This window comes from Piliocolobus tephrosceles, chromosome 17, assembly GCF_002776525.5.
Source record: "Piliocolobus tephrosceles isolate RC106 chromosome 17, ASM277652v3, whole genome shotgun sequence".
Lineage (NCBI taxonomy): Eukaryota > Metazoa > Chordata > Mammalia > Primates > Cercopithecidae > Piliocolobus > Piliocolobus tephrosceles.
Genome location: NC_045450.1, coordinates 21,425,216 through 21,452,137, shown reverse-complemented (window position 1 = coordinate 21,452,137; position 26,922 = coordinate 21,425,216). Strand labels below are relative to the sequence as shown.

Here is a 26,922-nt window from a genome sequence, read left to right as displayed (position 1 = left end):
CTTTCTTCGCTCCACGCTTTATTGCTGACCATCTAGTTATTAACATAACCAAGTCAATTTCGCCTCAAACTATTGCATTTATTGCTTGCCTTCTTATACCCTGTGGGGACTTGCCAAGTCAAAGACAGCTCTCTACTTCAGAAGAGTACCTCTGTCCTTCCTGACTCTCCTCAGACTGGGCATTAGTAAACTAGGACCATTTAATCTGGGGAGATTTCGATAAAGACCCCAGTGCCAACGAGGAGCCTTGCCCCCGATGTAGAGCTTTCATGCCATGGTTGGTCCAATGTTCTGTGGACCACTAAAGAACAAGGATGGACTGCCCCAACTGGTTTTTGTAATTTCCTGAAACCATACATTCATTTTACTAGAGGATCATAGAAGTTAAAGACTTAAACTTTAGCAATTAAGACAGGATACCAAGATGCAAATGCCTGGTTAAAATGTATCAATATTCCGTCTGCACGTTAAACAAAAGTGATTGTTATGCTTGTGCACATGGCAGGCCAGAGGCCCTGATTGTCCCCCTTCCACTAAGGTGGTCCTCCAGTTGACCAGGCGTAGGCTGCATGGTAGCTCTTTCCCAGGATTCTACAGCCTGGAGTAATAAGTCATGCCAAGCTCTCTCTGCTATATCTGGAAGTCCAGCACCCTGCGGGTCAGCCCCCGAGGGCCATCCAGCTTCCGTCTCCCAACACTAGGTTCGCTTCATGTCTCCCACGACAGGGAGGAAACTTAGCATTCCTTGGAGACCTGAAGGGATGTGGTGAGCTTAAGAATTTTCAAGAGCTTATCAATCAGTCAGCCCTTGTTCATCCCTGAGCAGGTGTGTGGTGGTATTGTGGTGGACCTTTACTGGACACTCTGCCGAATAACTGGAGTGGCACTTGTACTTTAGTCCAATTGGCTATGCCTTTCACCTTGGCATTTCATCAACAAGAAGGAAAAAAAATAAGACATTGTAAAGCAAGAGAAGCCCCTTATGGGTCCTTCGACTCTCATGTCTATTGAGACGTAATTGGAGTCCCACAAGGAATACCAGATCAGTTTGAAGCTTGAAATCAAATAGCTGCAGGATTTAAGTCAATATTTTGGTGGGTGACAGTTAATAAAAATATAGATTAGATAAACTACATCTGTTAAACCAACAGCAACGAGCTTTTCATGAGTTAAAAGAAAAACTCATGTCAGCCCCAGTGCTGAGGCTACCTGACCTGACAAAACTCCTTCCACTTTATGTGTCAGAAAGAGAAAAATTGGCAGTTGGAGTTTTAACCCAGACTGTGGGGACCTGACCAAGGTCAGTGGCCTATCTCTCAAAACAACTAGACAGGGTTTCCAAAGGCTGGCCCCCAGGTCTAAGGGCCCTAGCAGCAACAGCACTGGTAGCACAAGAAGCAGATAAACTAACCCTTAGGCAAAACCTGAATATAAAGGCCACCCATGCTGTGGTAACTTTAATAAATACCAAAGACAGCATTGGTTAACAAATGCTAGATTAACCAAGTACCAAAGCTTGCTATGTGAAAATCCCCACATAACCATTGAAGTTTGCAACACCCTAAAACCCACCACCTTGCTCCTGGTATCAGAGAGCCCAGTTGAACATACTGTGTAGAGCTGTTGGACTCAGTTTATTCTAGCAGGCCCAACCTCTGAGACCATCCTTAAACATCAGTAGACAGCAGTACGTGGATGGGAGCAGCTTCACCAACCCCTGCACAGTGACTCTAAAGAAGATGACAAGCGCTGCTCCAGTCACACCCGGAAGCTGACTGGTCCACGCATGGCAGAAGCATAAGGAAATTCATTGTGGGACTCATTTTCCTTAAAGTTTGGACTTGTACAGTAAGGACTTCAACTGACCTTCCTCAACTGAGGGCTGTTCCCAGTGTATACATCAAGTCAGTGAGGTAGGACAAAAGGTTGCTATGGTTCTATTATTTTATGGTTATTATAAGTGTACTGGAACTCTAAAAAGAACTTGTTTGTATTATGTTTTTCTATACAAGGTATGTAACCCAGGAAATGACCAACCTGATGTGTGTTATGACCCATCTGAGCCTCCCATGACCACAGTTTTTAAAATAAGATTAAGAACTGAAGACTGGTAGGGGTTCATAAATGATACGAGTAAAGTGTTAGCCAAAACAGAAAAAAAAGGGGTGCCCAAACAAGTCACCTTAAAATTTGATGCCTGGCTCTCTGATGCAATGCCGGAGTCGCGGAAACCGTTGGTGCACGTCGGGGTATTAAGACGTCGGCGGTATTGCAGTCTATGTCCTTGGAGGTGACCAGGGCCACTGCAGGCATGGTGCTAGAGCTGTACGTCTCTGACCAAGAGGGAAGCGATGCCACGGGAGATGGAACCAAGGAGAAACCATTTTAAACTGATCTAAAGGCTTTGATGACAGTAGGAAAAGAACCATTTCCTACCATTTACGTAGATTCACAAAAAGAAAATGAGAGGTGGAATGTTATTTCTAAATCACAGTTGAAGGACTTTAAAAAGATGTGGCATAGGGAACAAATGAAGAGTGAATCCCAGGAAAAGAAAGAGGCAGAAGATAGTTTACGAAGAGAAAAGAACCTGGAAGAAGCAAAGAAGATTACCATTAAAAACGATCCAGGTCTCCCAGAGCCAAAATGTGTGAAGATTAGTGCATTAGAAGGATATGGAGGCCAAAGAGTAAAGGTGTTTGGCTGGGTCCACAGGCTGTGTAGGCAAGGAAAGAATTTAATGTTTCTGGTGTTGCGAGATGGTACGGGTTATCTTCAGTGTGTCTTGGCGGATGAGTCGTGTCAGTGCTGCAATGGAGTACTGTTGTCCACGGAGAGCAGTGTTGCAGTGTATGGAATGCTAAATCTTACCCCAAAGGGCAAGCAGGCTCCAGGTGGCCATGAGCTGAGTTGTGACTTCTGGGAGCTAATTGGGTTGGCCCCTGCTGGAGGAGCTGACAACCTGATCAATGAGGAGTCTGATGTTGACGTCCAGCTCAACAACAGACACATGATGATCCGAGGAGAAAACATGTCCAAAATCCTAAAAGTGCGATCCATGGTCACCAAGTGCTTTAGAGATCACTTCTTTGATAGGGGGTACTATGAAGTTACTCCTCTATCATTAGTGCAAACACAAGTAGAAGGTGGTGCCACACTCTTCAAGCTTGACTATTTTGGAGAAGAGGCATTTTTGACTCATTCCTCTCAGTTGTACTTGGAGACCTGCCTCCCAGCCCTGGGAGATGTTTTTTGTATTGTGCAGTCATACCGGGCAGAGCAGTCCAGAACACGAAGGCACCTGGCTGAGTACACTCACGTGGAAGCCGAGTGTCCTTTCCTGACCTTTGACGACCTCCTGAACCGGTTGGAGGACTTGATTTGTGATGTGGTAGATCGAATATTGAAGTCACCTGCAGGGAGCATAGTGTATGAGCTCAACCCGAACTTTCAGCCCCCCAAACGGCCTTTCAAACGGATGAACTATTCAGATGCTATCATTTGGCTAAAAGAACATGATATAAAGAAAGAAGATGGAACTTTCTATGAATTTGGAGAAGATATCCCAGAAGCTCCTGAGAGACTGATGACAGACACTATTAATGAACCAATCTTGCTGTGTCGATTTCCTGTGGAGATCAAGTCCTTCTACATGCAGCGATGTCCTGAGGATTCCTGTCTTACTGAATCTGTCGACGTGTTGATGCCCAATGTTGGTGAGATTGTGGGAGGCTCAACGCGTACCTGCGATGCTGAAGAAATAATGGCAGGTTATAAAAGGGAAGGGATTGACCCTGCACCCTATTACTGGTGTACAGATCAGAGAAAATATGGCACGTGTCCACATGGAGGATATGGCTTGGGCTTGGAGCGATTCTTAACATGGATTAATAGGTATCATATCCGAGACGTGTGCTTATACCCTCGGTTTGTCCAGCGCTGCACGCCATAACCAATTTCTCCAGAAGTGTGGAGGAAAGGTTATGAAAGGAACAGGCTCTTTAAAAAAGAAAACAAAAAGCCAGAATCTTTCTTTTTTTGTTTCATTGGGGTTTTCTCTTTCTGTGTTTCTTTCTACTACTGTAAAAAGTACCTCAAATCACCTGAACATCGAGTTAAGGTTATCATCTTAAGAAAAAATATCTATTATGAAGTTTGGGGGAAATACCTGGCATGAAACTGTAGTTAAGGATACATTCCAGCATTTTATTCACTTTATTCGAGTTATTCATTTTGTTCAAGTTATATGTATATATAATTCAACAATTTTAGATTATGGTGTAAGATATTCCAGTAACTTAATCTATCTGTGCTTTTAAGTATACCTGGAATTCTTTGATTTATTTTATTGCATTAATGAGTTAAAGCAAAAATCTTGGGGGAAGAAATTGGCAATATGGTGTAAAAATCTGCTCCTATTAGAACACAGTATAATTCAGCAGTAGACACTAGAATCAAATGATAGTCTTTTGTATCAGTTATTAATCTTTTCTAAGTCTACATAGCTGCTTATAATTCTGAGGCATACAAATTAATATGGAAGAATTTGTAAAAACAGAATTGCCTTAAAAGATTTGAAGTAAGAGCATAATTTTGGGGAGAATTCTTTAGTGATTCACAATATCCCTCTTAGCATTAGTTTAAGGTAAAGAGGCAGACTGATGTTCCCTTTTTCCTGGTAATTCCTGAGTAATTAAGAATAAATAAGTTCCAAAAGAATTTGTAGCTGGAATCTTAATATCAATTTTCAGTGGCTGTTTGAGTTGCCCCCACCATGTCCTTAGATATAGTCTGTGCTACCTTATTAACTCACAGCAGGCTTACTGAATGGCTTCATTTCAGATTTAGTTGATTTCTCCACCAAATGCACGTCATGTATTCTCAATAGGCTGTATTCCCAGCAGTCAATAAATGAACACCCGTAAAAAAAAAAAAAAAATATTTGATGCCTGCGCATCAAATTAATAGTAATCAAATTAATAATATTAAGTTAGGAATAAGGTGGAGTTCTCTTAATTAGAAAAGAGGCTATATGGCAGAAAATAAGTACATCTGTCATAAATTAGGACTGTGTGGAAATAAATGTAAATACCGGTCTTGTGTCATTTAGGCCACTTGGATTAAAAAAAAAAAAAATGAAAAGGATCCAGTCCACCTTCAGAAAGGAAAAAATGGCCCTTCCTGTACTAAGGTACAATGTAACCCCTTAGAGCTAGTAATAACCAATCCCCTTGAACCTCGCTGGAAATAAGGGGAACGTGTAACCCTAAAAATTGATGGAGCTGGACTGGATCTTCAAATAAATATCGTAGTTTGAGAAAAAGTTTATAAACGCTCTCCTGAGCCAGTATTTCAAAGCTTCTGTGATAAACTGAAAGTACTAGTAACAGAAATTCCATGAAAAACAAGAAATTTGTTTTTGCAATTAACTGAGCATGTAGTCCAGTCTCTCAATGGCACTTTGTGTTATATATGTGAAGGAACTGTAATAGGAGATCAATGGCCATAGGAAGCCTGATAATTAGTACCTACAGGCCCAGTTCCTGATGAATTTCCGGCCCAAAAGAATCACCCTGATCACTTCTAGGTCCTAAAGGCCTCAATCGTTAGACAATACTGTATAGCAAGAGTGGAGGAGGACTTCACCCTTCCTGTAGGAAGACTACATGGTGGAGTTCAAACCACACAGAGAAAAATCCATTCAGTAAATTTCCAAAGTTGCAGCCCTTTCAGGCCCACCCAGAGTCCCACCGGGTCTGGATGGCACCCCACTGGGCTATACTGGATATCTGGACATAGAGCCTATGCTAAGCTGCCTGACCAGCAGACAAGTAGTTGTGTTATTGGCACTATTAAACGGTCTTTCTTCCGACTGCCCATAAAAACAGGCAAACTCCTGGGCTTCCCTGTCTATGCTTCCCATGAAAAGAGAAGCATAGCTATAGGAAATTTAAAAAATGAGAAATGGCACCCTGAGAGAATCATACAATATTATAGGCCTGCTACTTAGGCACAAGACGACTTGTGGGCATACCAGACCCCCATTTACATGATCAACCGAATCATACGGTTACAAGCCGTCTTAAAAATAATCACTAATAAAACTGACAGAACCTTGACTATTCTGGCCCGGCAAGAAACTCAGATGAGAAATGCTATCTATCAAAATAGATTAGCTCTTGACTACTTGCTATCAGCTGAAGGAGAGGGCTGTAGGAAATTTAACTTTACTAATTGCTGCCTCCACACAGAGTATCAAGGGCAAGTAGTTGAAGACAGTTAGAGATATGACAGAACTGGCACATGTGCCCGTGCAAGTGTGGCATGGATTTGATCCTGGGGCATGTTTAGAAAATGGTTCCCAATGCTAGGAGGATTTAAAACTTTTATAATAAGAGTTATAATAGTAGTAGGAACCTACTTACTGCTCCCTTGTTTGCTACCTGTATTTCTTCAAATGATAAAAAACTTCATCACTACCTTAGTTCACCAGAATGCTTCAGCACAAGTGTACTGTATTAATCACTATCAGTCTGTCTTGCAAGAAGACATGGGTAGTAAAAATGAAAGTGAGAACTCCCACTATTGAGTGAGAGTCTCAAAGGTGGGGAATAAGGGAGGAGACCCTCCCTGATATTGTCTTATGCCCAATTTCTGCCTCCAAAGAGAGAAAAAGTATAAACTAAAAGGCAGAAATGAAATCCACAAGCAGACAGCCCGGCGCCACACCCTGGGCCTGGTAGTTAAAGATCAACCCCTGACCTAATCGGTTATGTTATCTATAGATTACAGACATTGTATTAGAAAAGCACTGTGAAAATCCCTATCCTGTTTTGTTCCGATCTAATTACCGGTGCATGCAGCCCCCAGTCACGTACCCCCTGCTTACTCAATGGATCACGACCCTCTCACGCTCACCACCTTAGGGTTGTGAACCCTTAAAAAGGACAGGAGTTGCCCACTCGGGGAACTCGGCTCTTGAGATAGGAGTCTTGCCGATGCCCCCAGCCAAATAAAACACTTCCTTCTTTAACTCAGTGTCTGAGGAGTTTTGTCTGCGGCTTGTCCTGCTACAGTTCAAGTGATTCTCCTGCTTCAGCCTCATGAGTAGCTGGAATTACAGGCATGTGCCACCACACCTGGCTGATTTTTATATTTTTAGTAGAGACAGGGTTTCACCATGTTGGCCAGGCTGGTCTCAAACTCCTGACCTCAGGTGATCCACCCACCTTGGCCTCCCAGAGTGCTAGGATTACAGGCGTGAGCTGGCGGTGCCCAGCCTGATGTCAACTTTTTTTAAATGAAGTATGGCGTACATACAGAAAAATATATATGTCATTAGTGTACAACTTGATGTATTATCTTAAAGTGATAATTTGTCACCCAGATCAAGAAATAGGACATCTCTAACACTCCAGACACCATCGATTAGACCGTCTTCTAACACTATTGATTAAACAGACAGTTAGACTGTCTTCTAACACCATCGATTAGTTTTGTCTGTTGTTGGACTTTATTATGAGTGAAATAAGTATACGTTTTTTTAAAAACAGCTTTATTGAGATACAGTTCACCTACCATTTAATTCACCCATTTAGTGTACAGTTAGGTTATATTCTTGGAGTTGTGCAAACATCATCACAATCAATTTTAGAGTATTTTTAATTATCCCCCAAAGAAAAACCCATACTCACTAGCAGTCACTCCCTATTGTACGTTCCAGCCCTGCATGAACACTAAGCTACATTGTGTCTCTATCTAGTCTGGACATTTCAGATAAAAGGAATCATATATGTGGCCTTTTGCGTCTGGCTTCTTTCGCTTAGCATATTTTCAAGATTAATCATGTTGTAGTATATATCATACTACATTCCTTTTTATGGCTGCAAAATGTTATATGAATATTTCACAGTTTATCTGCTGATGGACATTTGAGTTGTTTCTACTTTGGCTATTATAAATAATGCTGCTGTGAACATTCACATACAGATTTTTATGTGGACATATGTTTTTGTTCCTCTTGGGTATATTTTAGAGATGTAATTGCTGGGTTATATGGTAACTGTGTTTAATTGTTTGAGGAGCTGTCAGGCTCTTTTCCAATGTTGCTACACCATTTTATTCCCACGAGCACTGTGTGAGGGTTCCAGTTTTTCCTTATCCTCATCAACACTTGGTAATGTCTGTCTTTTTCGTTATAGCCATTTGAGTAGGCGTGAAGTGGTATCTCATTGTGGTTTTGGTTTGCAGTAAGTATATATTCTTTTGTGTCTGGGTTCTTTTGCTAAAATTTGATATGAGATAACATCTATTTCTGTAAGACTAGTGCCTAAATTATTGTAGAAAACATGGAAAATATATGCAAGTTGAAATAATAAAATTGACTTACTTGCCTTCCCCTCTCCTGTGTATAACATAATTGATGTCAAACCATATATCCAGATTTTCATCATGTGATCTTTATTTTATATGGTCTTATCAGTAATTTTCGTCATAAAAACTTTTCAGTTTTTGGATCTGCCACATAAACCTTTCACTTTTGATTATTTCTTGAGGCTATATAAAATGAGGAAATTCCTTTCAGTAGTTATCTATTTCAAAGGCTCTTAAATCATATTATTACCTTATTTACAGAAGGATTTTACCACTAGCATTGCTAAGAATGTGTGGTACCCCACTGTTGCAGTTAGAAAAGAAATCTTTACGTTGCTAAGTAGAAAATAGCATTTCATTGTTTTAATTTGCATTTCTTTGGTTAGTAGTGAAGGAGGACAGCTTGAGCTATTCTTTGAAATTACTATATGATAGTAGCATTTTGATACTAGGGAATTGCCCTATTTTGATTTCACACTGTTGTCTTTTTTTACTGTCCATATATTCACACACACATCCATTTAGCATCCACATAAGACAGGCAGACGACCAAGGCCTGGACTGACTAGAATTGGTCAAGATTGGGCCAGGCCAGGCCTAGGCTGGGAAGGTTCTAAATTTTACTTTGCTAGGAGAAAACTGGAGCCAGGATGAACTGGAGGTGTCTTTGTTGGTTTTTAGGAGATCTGATTCTTGTGGCCAGGATTGAAAGAATGGGTGGAGGCTGTGATTGATTGGAGGCCTAAGAGTCAGCCTGGTTTGCCTGTCAAGTATCCATAGGGTTGGCTGTGTAGAGTACCACAGCAGGTCTGTGACTTGCAAGTATCTCAGGCAGTTAAAATTTACTGGGAGTACTCTGAGTTTATGGTGATGTGAATGCATAATTTATAGTGAAACTTGCTGGATCTGCTTATGAATAATCTCCCTTAGTTACTACTAAGTGATGTTGCAGTTATAAAGATGTAATAGCAGAACAATGAGTCAATGCAAGATTATTTCCAGAATATTTTGGATCCCCTTATAAAATCAGCTGTTCAGTCAAAAACATTTTAGGTCTGTTATAATCAAATGTCAATATATTCAAAATCAAGAGGATTTTGCCTCTTGTGTGTGTATATATAATCTGTCTGTGTTTATAGAAGAAATATATGCATGTTTGGCTTAGGGGTAGTTCAAGGCCTTATCTCATATTTCCTCTACTCCTTGCCTTTTCCACCTTATTCTGCCTCCTGGGATGTATAGGTCACTTTACTTCCACTTCGGAGAGGAGCGCTACTCAGCAAAGAACATTGATTGGCTCTTGTGCTGTGTGCAGGGCCATTGTGCTGAGTTTGTAAGTCTGTATGTTCCTCCTGTACTTTCTTTTACTTGCTCAGAAAGCTGCCACTGCCATTCCTTTTTTCTCTTCCTAGGGTTAAGCATTCATCTCCCACCACCTGGCAAGCCAGGATGGCCTGAAAAGGCCCCTGGATATAGCCGTAGGGATACATTCTTTTTCTCTCTTTCTCTCATTTTTCTTTGATGCTGGCTGCTGTCTCTTTCCCCAGTGGTTAAGATCCAGAGGTTGGTCTGGGCTTTGGGTTTAGACTTACTATAAATGGAAAACTTTCGTTTAAAGCTCCATAGGTCTATCTCTTGTTTTTAAACAGCCTGAGATATCATTGACATATAAAAATTGTGTGTATTTAAAGTGTACAACTTGGTGCTTTTTAAACCCTCAACCATTTATAATGTTTCATGATAGGAACATATAATAATTATTAGATATTTAGATGACTTTTCAGTTCTAACTTTTTTTTTTTTTTGAGACAGAATCTCGCTCTGTTGCCCAGGCTGGAGTGCACTGGCACGATCTTGGCTCACTGCAAACTCCACCTCCCGATTCACGCCATTCTCCTGCCTCAGCCTCCTGAGTAGCTGGGACTACAGGCTCCCGCCACTGCGCCTGGCTAATTTTTTGTATTTTTAGTAGAGACGGTTTTCACCGTGGTCTCGATCTCCTGACATCGTGATCCGCCCGCTTTGGCCTCCCGAAGTGCTGAGATTACAGGTGTGAGCCACTGTGCCTGGCCCAGTTTTAACTTTTAACTCTTTCAGATTACCATTCTTTCTGTATGATGACCAAATTGCATTGGGACTGCATGTTTGCTTTTTTGTGTTGATTGTAAGTCAAAATTTCCCCCCTTCCTCCTTAAAAAAAGTGTTTGTTTTACTATAGTTGAAAAGAATTGTAGATTGTGTTGGAAAATGACAAAAAGAGTCCAAAAAGAAGATGCTTTCAAAAGTATCTTGAGTTACTTGAGTTAGTTAATTGGGTAGTTAAATACATTTTGGTGACCTGAGCTGACTCTAAACTTGGAGTCAGCAACGTTTGGCCACTTAAGTTGTGCAGGGAAGGATGGACTGTTGGTGGAATTAATCTCCACCGGAAGAGCAGCTTGAGCATTGTAAGGTGAAGAACACCCCCTTTACATTACTGATGAGAGACAGCTGGAGTTCCCCAAAGTCAGATCTTTGTCTCTGGTGTGTTTGCTTTCTCTAGCATCCTGGGACACTTGGGCAGGACATAGTTCTTCACATGCTGCAACTTGATCTTTCTACATCATCTGCATTCCTCCTTACTCCTCAAATAATAACATCCCAATTAGATAAACTGCATTTTTGTTTCTGGGCCATATTCAGTCATAGGAGGAAATACAAATTGCAACAAAACAAAAACTGCTTAACAAGGATTTATTTAAAAGCAAATAAATTCCCTGAAGCCTCAGGGTTGGTACAGCTGTAGTTCAGTCATGCTTTATGTCTAATTGAAAATTGACATGTAGAATGAAGAACCTGAGCCCTGTATGATGCTGAGTCCTACATGGGACAAAGCATTTTAAGGGACTTTGTTGAAAAAGGATTATGGGCAAAAATATTTTAAGACTTTTTTAATCAGATGAGGTTGAAGAATAGTGGTAACTGGCCGGGCACGGTGGGCTCATGCCTATAATCACAGCACTTTGGGAGGCCAAGGCAGGTGGATCACTTGAGGTCAGGAGTTTGAGACCAGCCTGGCCAACATGGTGAAACCCCTTCTCTACAAAAAATACAAAAATTAGCTGGGCATGGTGATATGCGCCTGTAATCCCAGCTACTTGGGTGGCTGATGCAGGAGAATCGCTTGAACTCGGGAGGCAGAGGTTGCAGTGAGCCGAGATCCCGCCACTGCGATCCAGCCTGGGGGTCAAAGCGAGACTGTCTCAAAATAGAAAAAAAGAAGAGTGATAACTTAGAACAGTTACTTTGTTTCTCTGAGGCTAAGTTTTTTCATCTATAAATAAGAATACAGCATAGGGAATTTCCTAAGAGTGAATTTATTTATTTTATTTTATTATTTTTTTGAGACAGAGCCTCGCAGTGTCGCCCAGACTGGAGTGCAGTGGTGCGATCTCAGTTGACTGTAACCTCCGCCTCCTGGGTTCAAGTGATCTTCCTGCCTCAGCCTCTAGAGTAGCTGGGATTACAGGCATGAGCCACTGCACCCAGCCGTTAAGGGTGAATTTTATAGAAAACAACATCTATAAGCAATAAGCGTAATGCCTGATACAGTATAAGCACTCAGTAAATACTAACTGTTATTGTTACCCTTTGCACCAAACATTGTATTTGCCAGGTATTGGGGAAGTAATATTGAGTAAGACATTATTCCTGTTCACTGTCTAGTGATGCATGTGAGATGGTATGTCCTGGAGATATGAATAAAACATAATGTAAGAGGTCATGTAATGCACTTATGACAAAGGAGCCTCCTGTAAGTTTTGGTGCTTTTGGAAGTGAAACTCCAGAGCTTTTCCAGTGTGGCTGTGTTCATTCTCAGACTTGGCTTCACATTAGAAATAGTCATTAAAAATAAGTCACACTTGAAAAAAAATTAGCAGTGGGCTGCTGCCAGGATGTGGTTTTTATTTTTAACTTTTCCCCAGGTAATTCTAATGTGCAGCCAGGATTGAGAACCAGTGCTTTAGATATTTTCTCCTTCTCTTTGGCATTTTTTAAGGATCATGTAGTATTATAGGGTGATTCTTTTCTTTTTTTTTGTTTTTCAAAACTGCATAATAGCATTGGTACAGAGTTTTAGACTTTATAAAATGCTTTTATGATCTCATTAAAGCCTTACAGTAATCCTTTTAGAAAAGCATTACTATCACCATTCCCATTTTGCAGAAAAGATGACTGAGGCTCAGAGAAAACACATGTTAAGTAAAAAATGGTAGAAAGTTCAGGCACAGTGACTGACACCTATAATCCCAGCACTTTGGGAGGCTGAAATGGGAGGATCACTTGAAGTCAGGAGTTCAAGACCAGCCTGCGCAACATGGTGAAACTCCATCTCTACTAAAAATACAAAAATTAGCAGGATGTGGTGGCGTGCACCTGTAGTCCCAGCTACTTGGAGGCTGAGGCAGGAGAATCGCTTGAATCCAGGAGGCGGAGGTTACAGTGAGCTGAGATTGCACTACTGTACTCCAGCCTGGGCAGAGAGAGACTGCATCTCAACAACAACAACAATAACAGAGAGAGACTCCATCTCAACAACAACAATAACAAAAAAAAAAAAAGAAAGAAAAATCAGAACTAGTAGGAAGAGAACTTGAACCCTGGTATTCATAATCCAGCCTTTCTTTTTCTACTGCATTTCCAGCAGAAAGTTTTAGCCATTGTGTAAATACTTGGACGTCTTCTCTTGTTACTTGTATAATCTGTTGGGACAGCTTTTGCTTCTTGTTCATCTGGCTGAATCCACTTTACTTTTTCTCCCTTTTATCCTGGCTCTTGACCATACTTCAGCCCTTAGTTTTGTGGTTTCACGAGTCAGTTACAATTTCTTGAAATGCAGTAACCATTACTCAACCCCTTTATTATATGGCCTTTTCTTTTAGGTGAGGAATGTATACTTTACTAGTTGTTATTCAGCAGTGAGTCCTTGCCACCGGGTCTTTCTGGTACATATGAATTTGCTTAAAATCTGACACTAATCTTATAGCAGTGCAGATATTCTTTGCTATCCAAATCTGTTTGGTTCCTGAGTTTGGATCCTGAGAACTTGGATATGAGGGACACCGATACTTGAGTTATCCTATGCTTGGCCCTTGTGCCTGGAAGGATCAGGAGCTCTGTACAGGTTGAGCATCCTAAATCTGACAGTCTGAAATCTGAAATGCTCCAAAATTTGAAACTTTCTGAGCACTCACATCATGCTCAGAAGAAATGCTCATTGGAGCATTTTGGATTTTGACTTTTCAAATTCGGGATGCTCAGCTGGTAAATATAATGCAAATAATCAGAAATCTGAAAAAAATATGAACTTGGAAATACTTCTGGTTCTGAGCATTTTGGATGAGAGATACTCAACCTGTACCAGGAATAACATGCTTTGCTCTGTGACCAAATGTGAACAGAGTCCAAATAATGTGTGTGGCATTTGCTCCTGTCCACATCAGGTTGTCTTTCCATCCTGCATGGAAGCCCCCTTTCCCTGTGCCTCATTTATCTCTCTCTCCTCTCCCACCAGGGTCCCCTGCTTATCTTTCTGAGGAGGGAGGGTGGTTTGAGGAGTGTGGTGGAGGGCATTCCAGCCCTAGGGGAAGTACATATGAAAACCTAGAGGCCTTAGGGTCCCTTTCAAGGGCCTTTTGCCCCAGCCAGCAAATATTAGGGGTCTCTCAGTCTTATTTGTGCCTTCTGTTAAAAGACCTCCCCTCAGAGGAGAAGATAAGGAGGAAGAATGGATGAAGGGCACAGAAGGCCCTATTTATTCTGTGTCCTAGTATGTCATACTATTGCATGGACACTATATTACCATTTTTTCATGGCTTGTATCTGTTTTTACAGTGTTCATTTATTTGTACAAATTTTATCCCTCATGTTTTAGCTAATTATTCTTCATCAACTTAGTAGGTGTCCTGAAAGTAAAATTCAAAAGATGAAACTTTTCTGAAGACAACTGCTTATTATTTTATTTCTAGCAGCAGCCCAGAAACCAGATTTCACTTTTAAATACCATCTATAAACCCAGCTGTTTGCATTTTTTCTATTTCTTTTTCTAAAAAAGTAAATACTGTTGTCCTCCTGAGCTCTTCTGTGTGTGTGTGTGTGTGTGTGTGTGTGTGTGTTTTGTCCCTGATCACTGGAAACAAATTTTGTGTTTCTTCTGGCATATAGTCAAAGAAAGTGGGCAATGATTGGGTTTGATGAGTCTTGCAAGCTACCCTTCTTCCCAAAAGAGGAGCCCAACTCCCGATCATTCGTGTCAGACCAGTATTGCCACATCCATTTCCCATGGGTGGAAATCACCAGTGACCGACCATAGCTTTTTCTTCTTCTTCCTGGTGTTAGGTGAAGGATGTCTTGGACCAGTCAGTACTTTTTCCCTGGAGCCTGGGATGCTTCAGCCTCTTTACTAGGGCTCTACAGAAAGAAAGACCCTCATGTCTAATTTTATGGCTCTTTTCTTTTCTGACCCATGTTTCCAACTCGTTTTTTTTTTTCTTTAAGGGAAAAAAATAAAAACATTCTCTCTTTGAAGGGTAAGGAGAAATTTTGTGAAACTTGAAAACCTGGTAAGTGTTTTGCCTTTTACTTTATTATTTAGTAACTATATGCTAAGGATCATCCCAATTGAGGGGAAAATTGGAGCAGTGGTCAAACTTGTTTATAGTAGGATGTATAGGATTTAAGCCAGGAGATCAAGAGACTCAGTTTAATATTTTTTCCAAACAGAAGCACTGTACCCAAATTCTGTAAAATAGACACAAATATGTAAGACTAGTTTTAAGAAAAACCATGTTCTATTTTTTCTTTTCTTTTCTATTTTATTTTTATTTATTTTAAGTAGAGATGGGGTCTCGATATGTTACCCAGGTTGGTCTTGAACTGGGCTCAAGCCATCCTTCTGCCTTGGCCTTTGGAAGTGCTGCGATTACAAGCATAAGCCAACACACCCGGCCCACATTCTATTTTCTATAGAAATGACATACTTAAATGATTTCTCAGATTGTAGCAATGCTTCTCTTTACAGAGGACATTGATAATCAACTTTTTCAAAACTGCAAACATACAGAAAGATTTAGGACATCAAATAAACTAAGGTTTAATTATGAAAAAAAAATCGTAAAAGGGAAATCAAAGCAGCATCAGATGTGACCAAAAATGTAAACCAGATCACTTTCCAGGACTCCTCTGGAAGAGCTTGGAGGAAGATTTGGGATGCAGGGGTCTCATCTGCTTATTTGATAAACAAGGATTCGAATCACAGGTTCAGTGAGTTGCCTCTGATAACCAGTGGTTTGTGGCAGAGCCGAAGCTTGAACTTAGGATTCTTGACTCCTGCTATTTTTCTTTTTTCTGTGACACATACTAAAGGATTGGCCATTAGATTCTTCTATGTTTTGTTTTGTCTGAGGAAGAGGTAAGGTAAGTAGTCCCCTGGGTATCTGCAGTGGGAATAAGTTACCATTGTGAGGGGAAAAAAGGCAGAAAGAGGACCTTTTGTGTTTGTGTATTGAGATTTTCTTTTCCTTAAATTTCCTTTAGGGTGTGATGTAGTGATTTAGGGTGGGGTTGACCCAGAATGGTTTTTGCCGTAGTTACGAGGGTTGTGGACGTCCTGTTACCTGTTTGGTCATGCCCAACAAACATGTTGTTGAGCAGCCTTGGCAGTCTGCATTAGAACACAGCAACTGGTGGATAAGTGTGGATGAGTTGAAGTGATAGTGGACAGAAGCGTAAATAAATTTAATGCAGTCTTGATAATTGAATGTGGTCTCCACCCTGAACTCTGAATGGATGCTGTGTATAAATTATCTGCTTTGAAACATAATGAAGAGTTTGATTTCAGTTAATTTGTTTAGAATGTCTATGTTGAAAACTTTTTTTTTTTCCTTTTTTTCCCCATTGGGAGTCCGTAAGAGAGAGGATTCAGAACAGAAGCTTGCTGTACTTCTGACAGTTTGTGTGGCCCAACCATATGCCATGAGATTGTCATTACCCCTATTACACCTAAGAGCTCCTCTTAGCAGTTGTCCTTTACTTTTTTTTACAAAACAAACTCAAAAAACCAGGTTCCCTGGCTTCCTGTCTTTAGCTTATCTGCGTCCAGGACTACCTTTACCCCCTTCTCTTCCATCTCTCCTACCTACCTTCTGTTTAAGGCCAGTGCCTCTACAGCCTCTGTTAAATCAATCTCTCCTTTTCCCCTTACCAAAGAATCGCTTTTTTTTTTTTTTTTTTTTTTTGAGTAAGAGTCTTGCTCTGTTGCCCAGACTGGGGTGCAGTGATGCGATCTTGACTCACTGCAGTCTCCACTTCCCAGGTTCAAGCAACTCTCCTCCTGCCTCAGTTTCCTGAGTAGCTGGGATTAGAGATGCCCACCACCACGCCTGGCTAATTTCTGTATTTTTAGTAGAGGTGGGGTTTTGCCATGTTGGCCAGGCTGATCTTGAACTCCTGACCTCAGGTCATCTGCCTGCCTCAGCCTCCCAAAGTGCTGGGATTGCAGGTGTGAGCCACTGCACACAGCCTGAAGAATCATCTTTATTCAGATATTTCCTTTCTGTTAGCTCCTTCCCTTAGCATGTGGGTCCCTCTGCTCCTGAAGGTCCCTTCCAGATGGTCACAGCATCTTTCCTCTATCCTTTTAAAACTGAGCTCCTTGGTGATGAAGAATGGTCTCTGGCAGTCATTCAAACCCTTGCCTTGTTTCTTTTAACCCTCTCTGATAAATATTCTGCTTCATTGAGATTACATGAGCATGCAACCTCTTAATTTGCTATTCCAGAGGATCTGCCTCAGAGCCTGTCTGATTTGCCTTTTCTGTGGTAGTTTTCATTGTTGCTTCTGCCTCCGTGGAGGTTTGTCTGTTCTCACTTGTATGATGCCACTCTCTCTCTCCTGGCTGCCACTTCTTTGCTTCTTCATGGGCAGCTTTTCTGTGACCTTTTCCAGTGTTCAAGATTCTGTCCCGGCTGCTTCCTTTTCTCACCGGATGTTCTCTGGGTTCTGTCTCATATGATAGGCGTGTGCTGCTCTGATTCAGATTTCCAGCTTAGATCTCTTTCCTGAGCACCAGATTTAACCTCACTTGGGATCATGTTTATACCTCAAATGCAGCTTGTTCAAAACTGTGGTCCCCTAATCTCTTCCTCTGTTCTTGGTTTCATTATCTACCTAAGTCAGAAGTGGGAGACCTTGGTGTCATCTGCTTTCCTCTTTCAATCTGTCAGTATAGTGACATCTACATGTTTGTCTTCCATCCCGAGTCAACCAAGGTTTCGTTAGTGCTAATGATGTTTTTTATCATTTCTCTTTTGTGTTTTTTTTTTTTTAAGGCGGAGTTTCGCTCTTGTTGCCCAGCCTGGAGTGCAATGGCATGATCTCGGCTCACTGCAACCTCCTCCTCCTGGGTTCAAGTGATTCTCCTGCCTCAGCCTCCTGAGTAACTGGGATTACAGGCATGCACCACCACGCCCGGCTAATTTTGTATTTTTAGTAGAGACGGGGTTCTCCATGTTGGTCAGAATGGTCTTGAACTCCCGACCTCAGGTGATCCACCCGCCTCAACCTCCCAAAGTGCTGGGATTACAGATGTGAGCTACTGTGCCCGGCTATTCATTTGTTTTTTTTAAGTTAGGAAATCTTCTCTTCTGTAGCTCACATTTTTCCATTATACATACTAATGCCTTTGGTTTTGATTCTCCTAAATGAGGGGAACATAAGGCCACAAGCCAAACCATTTCAAGATGGAATAAGGTTTTTTTTAAAAAAAAATTATTCTTTTTACTGAGACAGAGTTTTGCTCTTTTCGCCCAAGCTGGAGTGCAATGGCGCATTCTCAGTTCACTGCAGCCTCCACCTCCCAGCTTCAAGCATTTCTCCTGCTTCAGCCTCTCAAGTAGCTGGGATTACAGGCATGTGCCACCACGCCTGATTAATTTTGTGTTAGTAGAGACGGGGTTTCACCATGTTGGTCATGCTGGTTTCGAACTCTTGACCTCAGGTGATCCACTTGTCTCAGCCTCCTAAAGTGCTGGGATTACAGGCATGAGTCACCACGCACAGGACGTTTATATATATACAAAATGCTAAAGGGAGACAGATGTGAAGACTGAGAAAAAAGCCCTTGGATTTGATGATTTAGTGGGGAGGTTCTGTAGTGTGGTGAAGACTTCCTATCATGCCTGTTCCTCCATGTGTACCTGTTTCTGAGATGGCATCCAGTGGTCCCTTCCAGGTATTTGAAACTTTATTGTTATCAGGATCCTTCTCCTGTGCTCATTTTATTCAGTAAGTTGTGTCAGTGACATCTCCATATTCTCTGTAATATCCCTGTTATTTTCCTCCCAAATCTGAATCTCAAGATCTATAAATGAACATTTTCTTGTTGATTCGCATCAAACTGATCATCAGATTGTGATGCAAATTGCAAATCTGTTCCTTCTTTTCACCTCTGTTATCGTTGTCTTAATTGCAGTATAGCAGACAGTTTTTAGTTCTCTGGCCTCCTTTATCATTCTTCAACATTTCACACTGTCAATCATCCTTTTTTTCACGAAGCTCTCTTCATTTGACTCTTGGACACCATCCTCCTCATTTTCTCACTACATCTTTGATGGTTTTTTTCTTGGTCTTCTTTGAGCCCCCCACCTAAATATAGGTTACCTCTGCATTCTGTCCTCTGACTTGATCTCTCATAGATGATGTCTGGGCACTCTCAGCCTTAGTTGAGGTTTCTACCACCACCCATCTGTTGAATTCCAAATCTTTGTCCTTAGCACAGACTCCTGCAGTGAGCGCACGGATCTGTAGTTTTCAGTTGTTTACCAGATAACTTCCATTCAGAGGTTCCATAGAACTTTGGCTACAATGGATTCGAAAGCGGGGACCAATTCTGGGAACTCTTTCCCAGACTTCTTCCTTTTTTATTTTCTGTCTTGATCCTACCAGTTGCTCATCATCTAGGTAAGACCCCTGAGTGACATTAATGCCTCCTTCCTCCCTCTCCACATTCATTAGGTCACAAATCCTATTGATTCTACCACTCGAATTCCTAAATCTCTCCTAAATCTGCCTTCCCATTCTGTCCTCACTGCTTTAGCTTACACTGTCATTATTTCTTGCCTCTTTAGTTTGTTTCCTGACTACTCTCCCATTGTGCAGTTATCTCCCCTGCTTTCTCTCTTTTTTATTTATTTATTTTTTTGAAATGGAGTCTCGCTTTGTCATCCAGGCTGGAGTGCACTGGTGTGATCTTGGCTCACTGCAAGCTCTGCCTCCCGGGTTCACGCCATTCTCCTGCCTCAGCCTCCCAAGTTGCTGGGACTACAGGTGCCCACCACCACGCCTGGCTAATTTTTTGTATTTTCAGTAGAGACGAGGTTTCACTGTGTTAGCCAGGATGGTCTCGATCTCCTGACCTCGTGATCCACCCACCTTGGCTTCCCAAAGTGCTGGGATTACAGGCATGAGCCACTGCACCCGGCCCCCTGCTTTCTCTTTACTCCCATATATAATACGGCTAAAATTTGAGTGCTGATTATATCTCATTTACATGTGAAATGTTTGGCATACATTCTCAAAATCTAATCATCACACTGAGTCATTATTGTCCATTTTGCTTTGGAGGAGAGTCGTCCCAGGCCTCACAAATAGGAAGTGGGGGAATGGGGATCTGATCTCAGGCTGTATGCTCCAGAGCCCATGATCTTAATTTACCAGTTCACTTACAGCTCCCTGTGCCATGTTTGAGTGGTCTTTAATATCTTTCCTGAACTGGCCTCTGACTTTACTGTTTCATCTCCTCCTACTCTGCCTAATCTGTCTACTGTTTCATCTCCTTCCATTCTGTCTAATAGACCTGGAATTTCAGGCCTGTTGACCTTGTTGGTCTTCCTTGAAGGTGTCATACTGTACCTTTGTGTGTGTGTGCATGTTGCTTCCTCAGCCTTGAATCCCTGCCTCTTTCTCTTCAAGGTCCAGCTCAAATGACATCTCCTGAAACGGTTTCTTGTCTATTAGTTAACACCGCCATCCTCCTACTTCTTAATTAGCCTCTATTCTTTTCCCATGATATGCCTATACACAACTGCCATATTTATATTTATAGAAAGTTCGTAAATATATATATTCACATTTAAATAAACTTTTAATTTTAGGATAGTTTTAGATTTACAGAAAAGTGGCAAAGGTAGCATAGAGTTTCCACGAAGCCCATACTCAGTTTCCCTTTTGTTAATATCCTATGTCACCATAGTGCATTTGTTATAACTAAGAAGCTAACATTGGTATGTTACTGTTGACTAAATTTGACACTTTATTCAGATTTCCCCAGTTATTCTCTTGTGCCTTTTTTCTGTTCCAGGCTCCCATGGAATAACACATTACATTTAGTCGTCACGTCTTCTTAGTCTCTTCTGGTCTGTGATTATTTCTCAGACTTTCCTTATCCTTGATGTCCTTGATAGTTTTGAGAAGCACCAGTCACATTTTTTTTTTTTTTTTTGCAGAATGTTCCTCAGTTTGGGTTTTGTCTGATGTTTTCCTTATGATTAGACTGAGGCCATGGGTTTTTGGGAGGAAGACCAGAGGTAAAATGTTCTTTTCATCACATGTCAAGTGCACATGCTAGCAACATGACTTACTACTGATGGTGTCAACCTTGCCCAGCTCTCTAAAGCAGTGTTAGTTACTGTGTTAGTAACTGTAAGTTACTTTCCACTCCTCTTTCCAATCTCCTGTCTTTGGAAGTAAGTCATTATCACAACCCACACTCAAGGTGTAGGGGTGGTAAGCTCTACCTCCTGGAGGGGGGATTATTGATATAACTTATTTGGAATTCCTCTGTAAGGAAGATTTACCTCTTCTCCCTCATTTATTCATTCAGTCGTTATATCAATTTATACATTTTTATACATTGGGTTATAACCCAGTATTATTTATTCTTTTGATCAGATTGTTCCAGCTTTGACTGTTGGGAGTTCTTTTAGGTTGGTTCCTGTGTCTCTTTGATATGTCCCCTGTCCAAACCCTAGAATCGGCGTTTCTCCAAGGAGCCCTAGTTTTATACTGGAAAATGGTATTAGAAACCAAGATATGGACACTGGATGTGCACGTTGTTACTGGGGTGTCACTACTTCTTTTCCTTTCAGTGTACATATATGGATATGAACCCAAGTTTATATAAATATCTGTATTTATTTATCTGTTCACTTTGTATTAAGCTAAATAGGAGTTTATACTGACTTCAGCTGATTCATTGCCTTCCCTCCTTGCTTATCTGTAACTTCCCTCTCTATGAGAAACTTGGCATCCATTACCACTATCCCATCATGCTACATTGTAAGCATGGACTTTCTCCCTGTCCTCCTCACTAGGCTGTTAGTATCTTAGACACTTATTAAATCTTTGTTGATGAGTGATGAATCTTGAAGCTGTTATGTATCTTACATAATAAAAGTCCAGCATTTTAGCAAAAGCAATGTAAATCAATCTCGTACAGTTTGAAACAAAACGTTTACCTGCTTTGTTATGTAACATGTTCATTGTAGAAAATATGAAAAGTGAGAAGGAAAAAAAGCACCTGTAATTCTATCACCTAGAGATAATACTTAATATGTAGGTATGTGTTATTTTAGAACTTTTTCTTTGTATGTATATGTCTACACCCCCCCAAACAATTTTTACAAGAATACATTCACATTTCACACTAGTTATTTATAACTTTTTTCACTTAATATAGTATTTCTTAAGGATGTCATGTAGTTGTATCATAATTTAACTGTCTTTACTGTTTCATCTCCTCCTATTCTTAACCAATTCTCTTATTTAAGATGTCCAAGTTATTACCAATTATTTGCTTTCATAAACCCTGATTAATATTTTCTTAGAAGTCTTGACAGGCTGTTCTGATGATTTCCTTAGATACATTCCTAAAAGTAGAATTGCTGGATTAAGTGTATTTTAAGGGTTCTGGTACATGTTTCTAGGGGTGAGGTTTTTACACTGGCATCTGTTTTTACTTTGCACTCCTTCTGGGAAGTACTCTCTAACATGCTTGAGATCTTGCATCCCTTTTGGGATTATGAATAAATAGTTTTTCTTTAAAGCCAGGAACTCACAACTGTTCATGCTGATTTATTTACCTGCATAGACTATTGTGTCAAAGAATGCACTACAGTACCGGGGAAATTCCCAGCATGATGCTCAGGAGTTTCTACTGTGGCTTTTGGACCGAGTTCACGAAGACCTCAACCATTTAGTGAAGCAGAGTGGCCAGCCACCTCTGAAGGTAAGGACACATGCTCCCCAAGGCAGTCAACTAATCATGAGAGTGTGTAGATTCTTCTACTGAGGACTTGTTGCATTGCATTCATACAATGAAATTGACTAAGCTCTGAGTGAGTAGAAGATTCAATGGTTACTTAAAGGACATTTCATTTTGTTTGCTACTGTGCTGGCAGTATGAGATACAAGAACTGTTGTCCCCAAGGAATTTATAGTCTAATGAGAGGGGAAACATTTGCATGTATGATGAACTTCAGATTAAAAAAAAGTGATTCCAGCCGGGCGCGGTGGCTCAAGCCTGTAATCCCAGCACTTTGGGAGGCCGAGACGGGCGGATCACGAGGTCAGGAGATCGAGACCATTCCGGCTAACACGGTGAAACCCCGTCTCTACCAAAAAATACAAAAAAAACACTAGCAGGGCGAGGTGGCGGGCGCCTGTAGTCCCAGTTACTCGGGAGGCTGAGGCAGGAGAATGGCGTAAACCTGGGAGGCGGAGCTTGCAGTGAGCTGCCACTGCACTCCAGCCTGGGCGACAGAGTGAGACAGAGCGAGACTCCGTCTCAAAAAAAAAAAAAAAAAAAGTGATTCCATTTCACTAAACTGTTTTTAAAGCAGAATATGTTTGCTTTCTATTCTTTTCACACATACTCTGTGGTTCACTCGAATGAATACACAATCACAAAGGAAACATATGGATTTTCTCTGCTGTTAGGATTGGATTTGACTATAGAAGCCCCAGAATGTTCTCATTGAGAAACATAGTGATTAATTTTTAATTGTATACATGTAGTCTTACAAATATGGATAAAATGACTTATATAATGGAAAAAATTAAGACTAAAGAGTTGCTTCCCTTGGGCAGTTTTTAAGGTTTTTGATAATTCTGCTCTGTACTTCAAATTTTAAATTTCTAGGTTTGGTAAGTTGTTAAATTATTCTGATTCAAGGTCCTTTTGTGCCTGAACACTCTATTCTGTCATATGACTATATGCATATGGCTGACTCTCCCACCAAATTGAGACATCCTCAAGGTCAGGCACTGGGTCTTATTAACTTTGTATCCTAATGTTCTGTACAGTTCTCTCTGCATATGGTGCTTAGTAACTAATTGTTAGGCGGAGGGACACGAAAAGTTAAATACAACATGAAGTAGAGTGTGATTAGGCACTAACATACACAGCATAGCTAATACGTACTAGAGAATTTAGGCATGGGAAGCATTAGTACTTTTTTTTTTTTTTGAGACGGACGTTCACTCTTGTTGCCCAGGCTGGAGTGCAATGGCGCAATCTCGGCTCACCACAACTTCTGTCTCCTGGGTTCAAGTGATTCTCCTGCCTCAGCCTCCTGAGTAACTGGGATTACAGGCATGCGTCACCACAGCCGGCTAATTTTGTATTTTTAGTAGAGACGGGGTTTCTCCATGTTGGTCAGGCTGATCTCGAACTCCCGACCTCAAGTGATCCACCCGCCTCGGCCTCTCAAAGTGCTGGGATTATAGGCATGACCCACCGCGCCCGGCTACCATTAGTACTTTTAAAGTGGTTGAGGATTACTTCTTGGAGGAGATTGGAGAATTGGAGGGAAACTGGAGCATCCTGGGGAAGGGGAGCTGCCTGGCTGAGTGCCATGCAGAGTCTGTGTGAGGGGATGAGTCCACGTGACCCACATCCTGCCTGCTGTGTTCTGGCTCCTTTAGCAGGTACCCGTCACTGAAGTATCTGCACTTGATGCATAGCTTGTAAAGAAGTCAAGGACATTTGTGTTTCTCTGACTTCATCTTCAGCCAAGAATTGCTCTTCCTAGTCTTGTAGTACAAGAAATTGTACTTTCTTTTTTTTTTAGCCACCGTCAGAGACTGATATGATGCCTGAGGGACCATCTTTTCCTGTCTGTAGCACTTTTGTACAAGAACTCTTTCAAGCCCAATACAGGTATGAGCAAATCAGATGTTCCTACTTATTTTGTTTACCTGACATAGTTCTGGGTGATTTTAATGTTGAGTGTCTTCCTTTTTGTTTTAAAGATCTTCTTTGACGTGTCCTCATTGTCAGAAACAGAGCAACACTTTTGATCCTTTCCTTTGCATTTCTTTGCCAATTCCTCTACCCCACACAAGGTAAGAATGGATTTAGTAAAATGAAGACTGTATTTTCTTATTGTATTCCTTTTCCTCTGTAGGCTCCTATTAGATCTTCTTACTTATTTAGACAAGATTAATAATGGGATTGAATACAGTCATTGCTACAACCTTACAAGAATAAATGCCCTCCTGAGTTTGCAGGGTAAGCAGGCACATGAGGCAAGCAGAGGCTGTTTAGTCTGACCCCGTTTGTCATTCTCACGTAGTATCGGGGGAGGGGGAGGGCTGTTGAGTGGCTTCAAGATTCTCTAGAGACCTTACTTTACATTTCTTGTTTCTTAGTTGCTTTATTTTGAACAATTTCTCAACATTTCCAGGAATTAAACGCTGTTCTAAAGAAAATACAAAGCACAGAATGAAGTGTAGATATATTTTTGTTTGCTTCATAGAGTGTTCATTTTATGACGATTGCCTTTTCCAAAGATCTTGATGATTGTTTGATAGTTCTGCTTAGAGCCAAGTGAAATTTTTCCATTTGGCTTCAGGGTAACACTGTGGGTTAGCTTTAGATTTTTGTTGATTTCAGCTCAGGTTTATTTTGCATTTCTATGTTTTAGTTGAAATAAGTGACTAATGAGAAGATCTGACTTTGATCTGTACAGGCCTCTGTATGTCACTGTAGTGTATCAAGGGAAATGTTCTCACTGCATGAGGATTGGTGTGGCTGTGCCTCTGTCTGGGACTGTTGCCAGACTTCGGGAAGCAGTGTCTATGGAAACAAAGATCCCCACTGATCAGGTAATAAGTCTGCTAAGGCCAGTTACACATGAGCCACAAAAGTATTGCTTTCTGTTCTCTTAGAATTTTTTGTAGTTCTTTGCCGAATATGATTAGAGATTTAAAACCAGTTGCATTTAGAGTTGAGGGAAAAAAAAATCAAGACCCCAAAGAGTAAAATATATAGAAAAACTTTTCATGTTTCATGTAATTGTATATATAATTTTAAAAGGAGGCTGGGCACGGTGGCTCACGCCTGTAATCCCACCACTTTGAGAGGCCGAGGCAGGTGGATCACGAGGTCAGGAGATCAAGACCATCCTGGCTAACATGGCGAAACCCCATCTCTACTAAAAATACAAAAAATTAGCCGGGTGTGGTAGCGGGTGCCTATGGTCCCAGCTATTCAGGAGGCTGAGGCAGGAGAATAGTGTGAACCCGGAGGCGGAGCTTGGTGTGAGCTGAGATCATGCCACTGCACTCCAGCCTGGGCAATAGAGCGAGACTCCGTCTCAAAAAAGAAAAGGAGAAGCTGTGACTTTACACCAAGACCTTCTTGTAGCTTTGTTCATAAGGTATAATTACTTAATCCTTCTTAAATCATTCCTATGGATGTGTATGTGGGCAGTGGAGTGTCCTCGCAGCGTTCGATAGTCAAAGAGGCTTTGAAAACTTGAGCAGTGACACTAGAAAACCCCTTGTGGTGGTAAGAGTGGATATCTTGCTAGTACAGTGTTCTATACGTAATAGATGCTCAATACGTTTTGTTTTCTCATTATGGCTAGACCAGAGTCTCTTACTTTGTTTAGAGAAGAGAAAGGAAAGTTGTGCCCATGCCACTTCCCTTTTGGGATGCATGTTTGATAAGCAGTTATGTTGAAATTGACCAAAAATACTTTTGACCTGTTTGGACTTGATATGTTTCTGCATATAGCTTTTACTCAATTTGCTATTATTATTTTATTTGGAAAAACATTCCTTATTTAAGATTTATTAAGGAAAGATGACTCAGTAGCTAAATTGCTTTCCCTAGATAGTAGCTTCTGGAAGCTACTATGTAATTCCTGGAATAATAAAGGTGTTTTATACTTTGGCCTTATGTGGCCTCATTTGGGAAGTTACCACAGTAAAACAAATACAACCAGCAGTGTTACCCTAATATGGCAAATATCTCATATTTTTGTAGGCCAAGTACTGGCATGTTGATAAAATGTTCATATTCTTTCCTACTCTGAAAAGCCCATTGGCTCTTTCTTCCTTTCAGGATAAGGGAAAGGCAGAAAGAGAGGGAGCGAGGCTTTGGTGGTGTCCAGGGCAAATCTGGTTGCATCTTTACAGCTTCCAGCACTGTCTGGCTCCTTTTGCATG

The 26,922-nt window shown here is 41.0% G+C and overlaps 2 protein-coding genes across 3 annotated transcripts in view; both read left to right on the top strand.

Moving 5' to 3' along the window:
* The window catches only part of USP31 (ubiquitin specific peptidase 31), a 104,702-nt gene that overhangs the window by 30,762 nt on the left and 47,018 nt on the right, over positions 1-26,922 (top strand). Inside the window, exons 2-5 of the mRNA XM_023189318.3 lie at positions 22,559-22,696; positions 24,540-24,628; positions 24,721-24,813; positions 25,440-25,575. Coding sequence (XP_023045086.1) covers positions 22,559-22,696; positions 24,540-24,628; positions 24,721-24,813; positions 25,440-25,575 — 456 coding nt within the window. The remainder of the gene's footprint in view (positions 1-22,558; positions 22,697-24,539; positions 24,629-24,720; positions 24,814-25,439; positions 25,576-26,922) is intronic.
* On the top strand, positions 2,088-4,939 carry LOC111524202 (asparagine--tRNA ligase, cytoplasmic-like). Of its 2 annotated transcripts, XM_023189321.1 has the most exons (2): positions 2,508-2,650; positions 2,730-4,939. In XM_023189321.1, the coding sequence occupies exon 2, from the start codon at positions 2,741-2,743 to the stop codon at positions 3,950-3,952; it is 1,212 nt and encodes a 403-aa protein (XP_023045089.1). In that variant the 5' UTR covers positions 2,508-2,650; positions 2,730-2,740; the 3' UTR covers positions 3,953-4,939. The 2 variants fall into 2 exon arrangements, with proteins under 2 accessions (XP_023045088.1, XP_023045089.1); XM_023189320.2 differs by having other exon boundaries at positions 2,088-4,939.

What these genes read in the sequence shown, in the direction of transcription:
- LOC111524202 (XM_023189320.2), top strand. Translation starts at nt 2,408, where the DNA reads ATGACAGTAGGAAAAGAACCATTTCCTACCATTTACGTAGATTCACAA.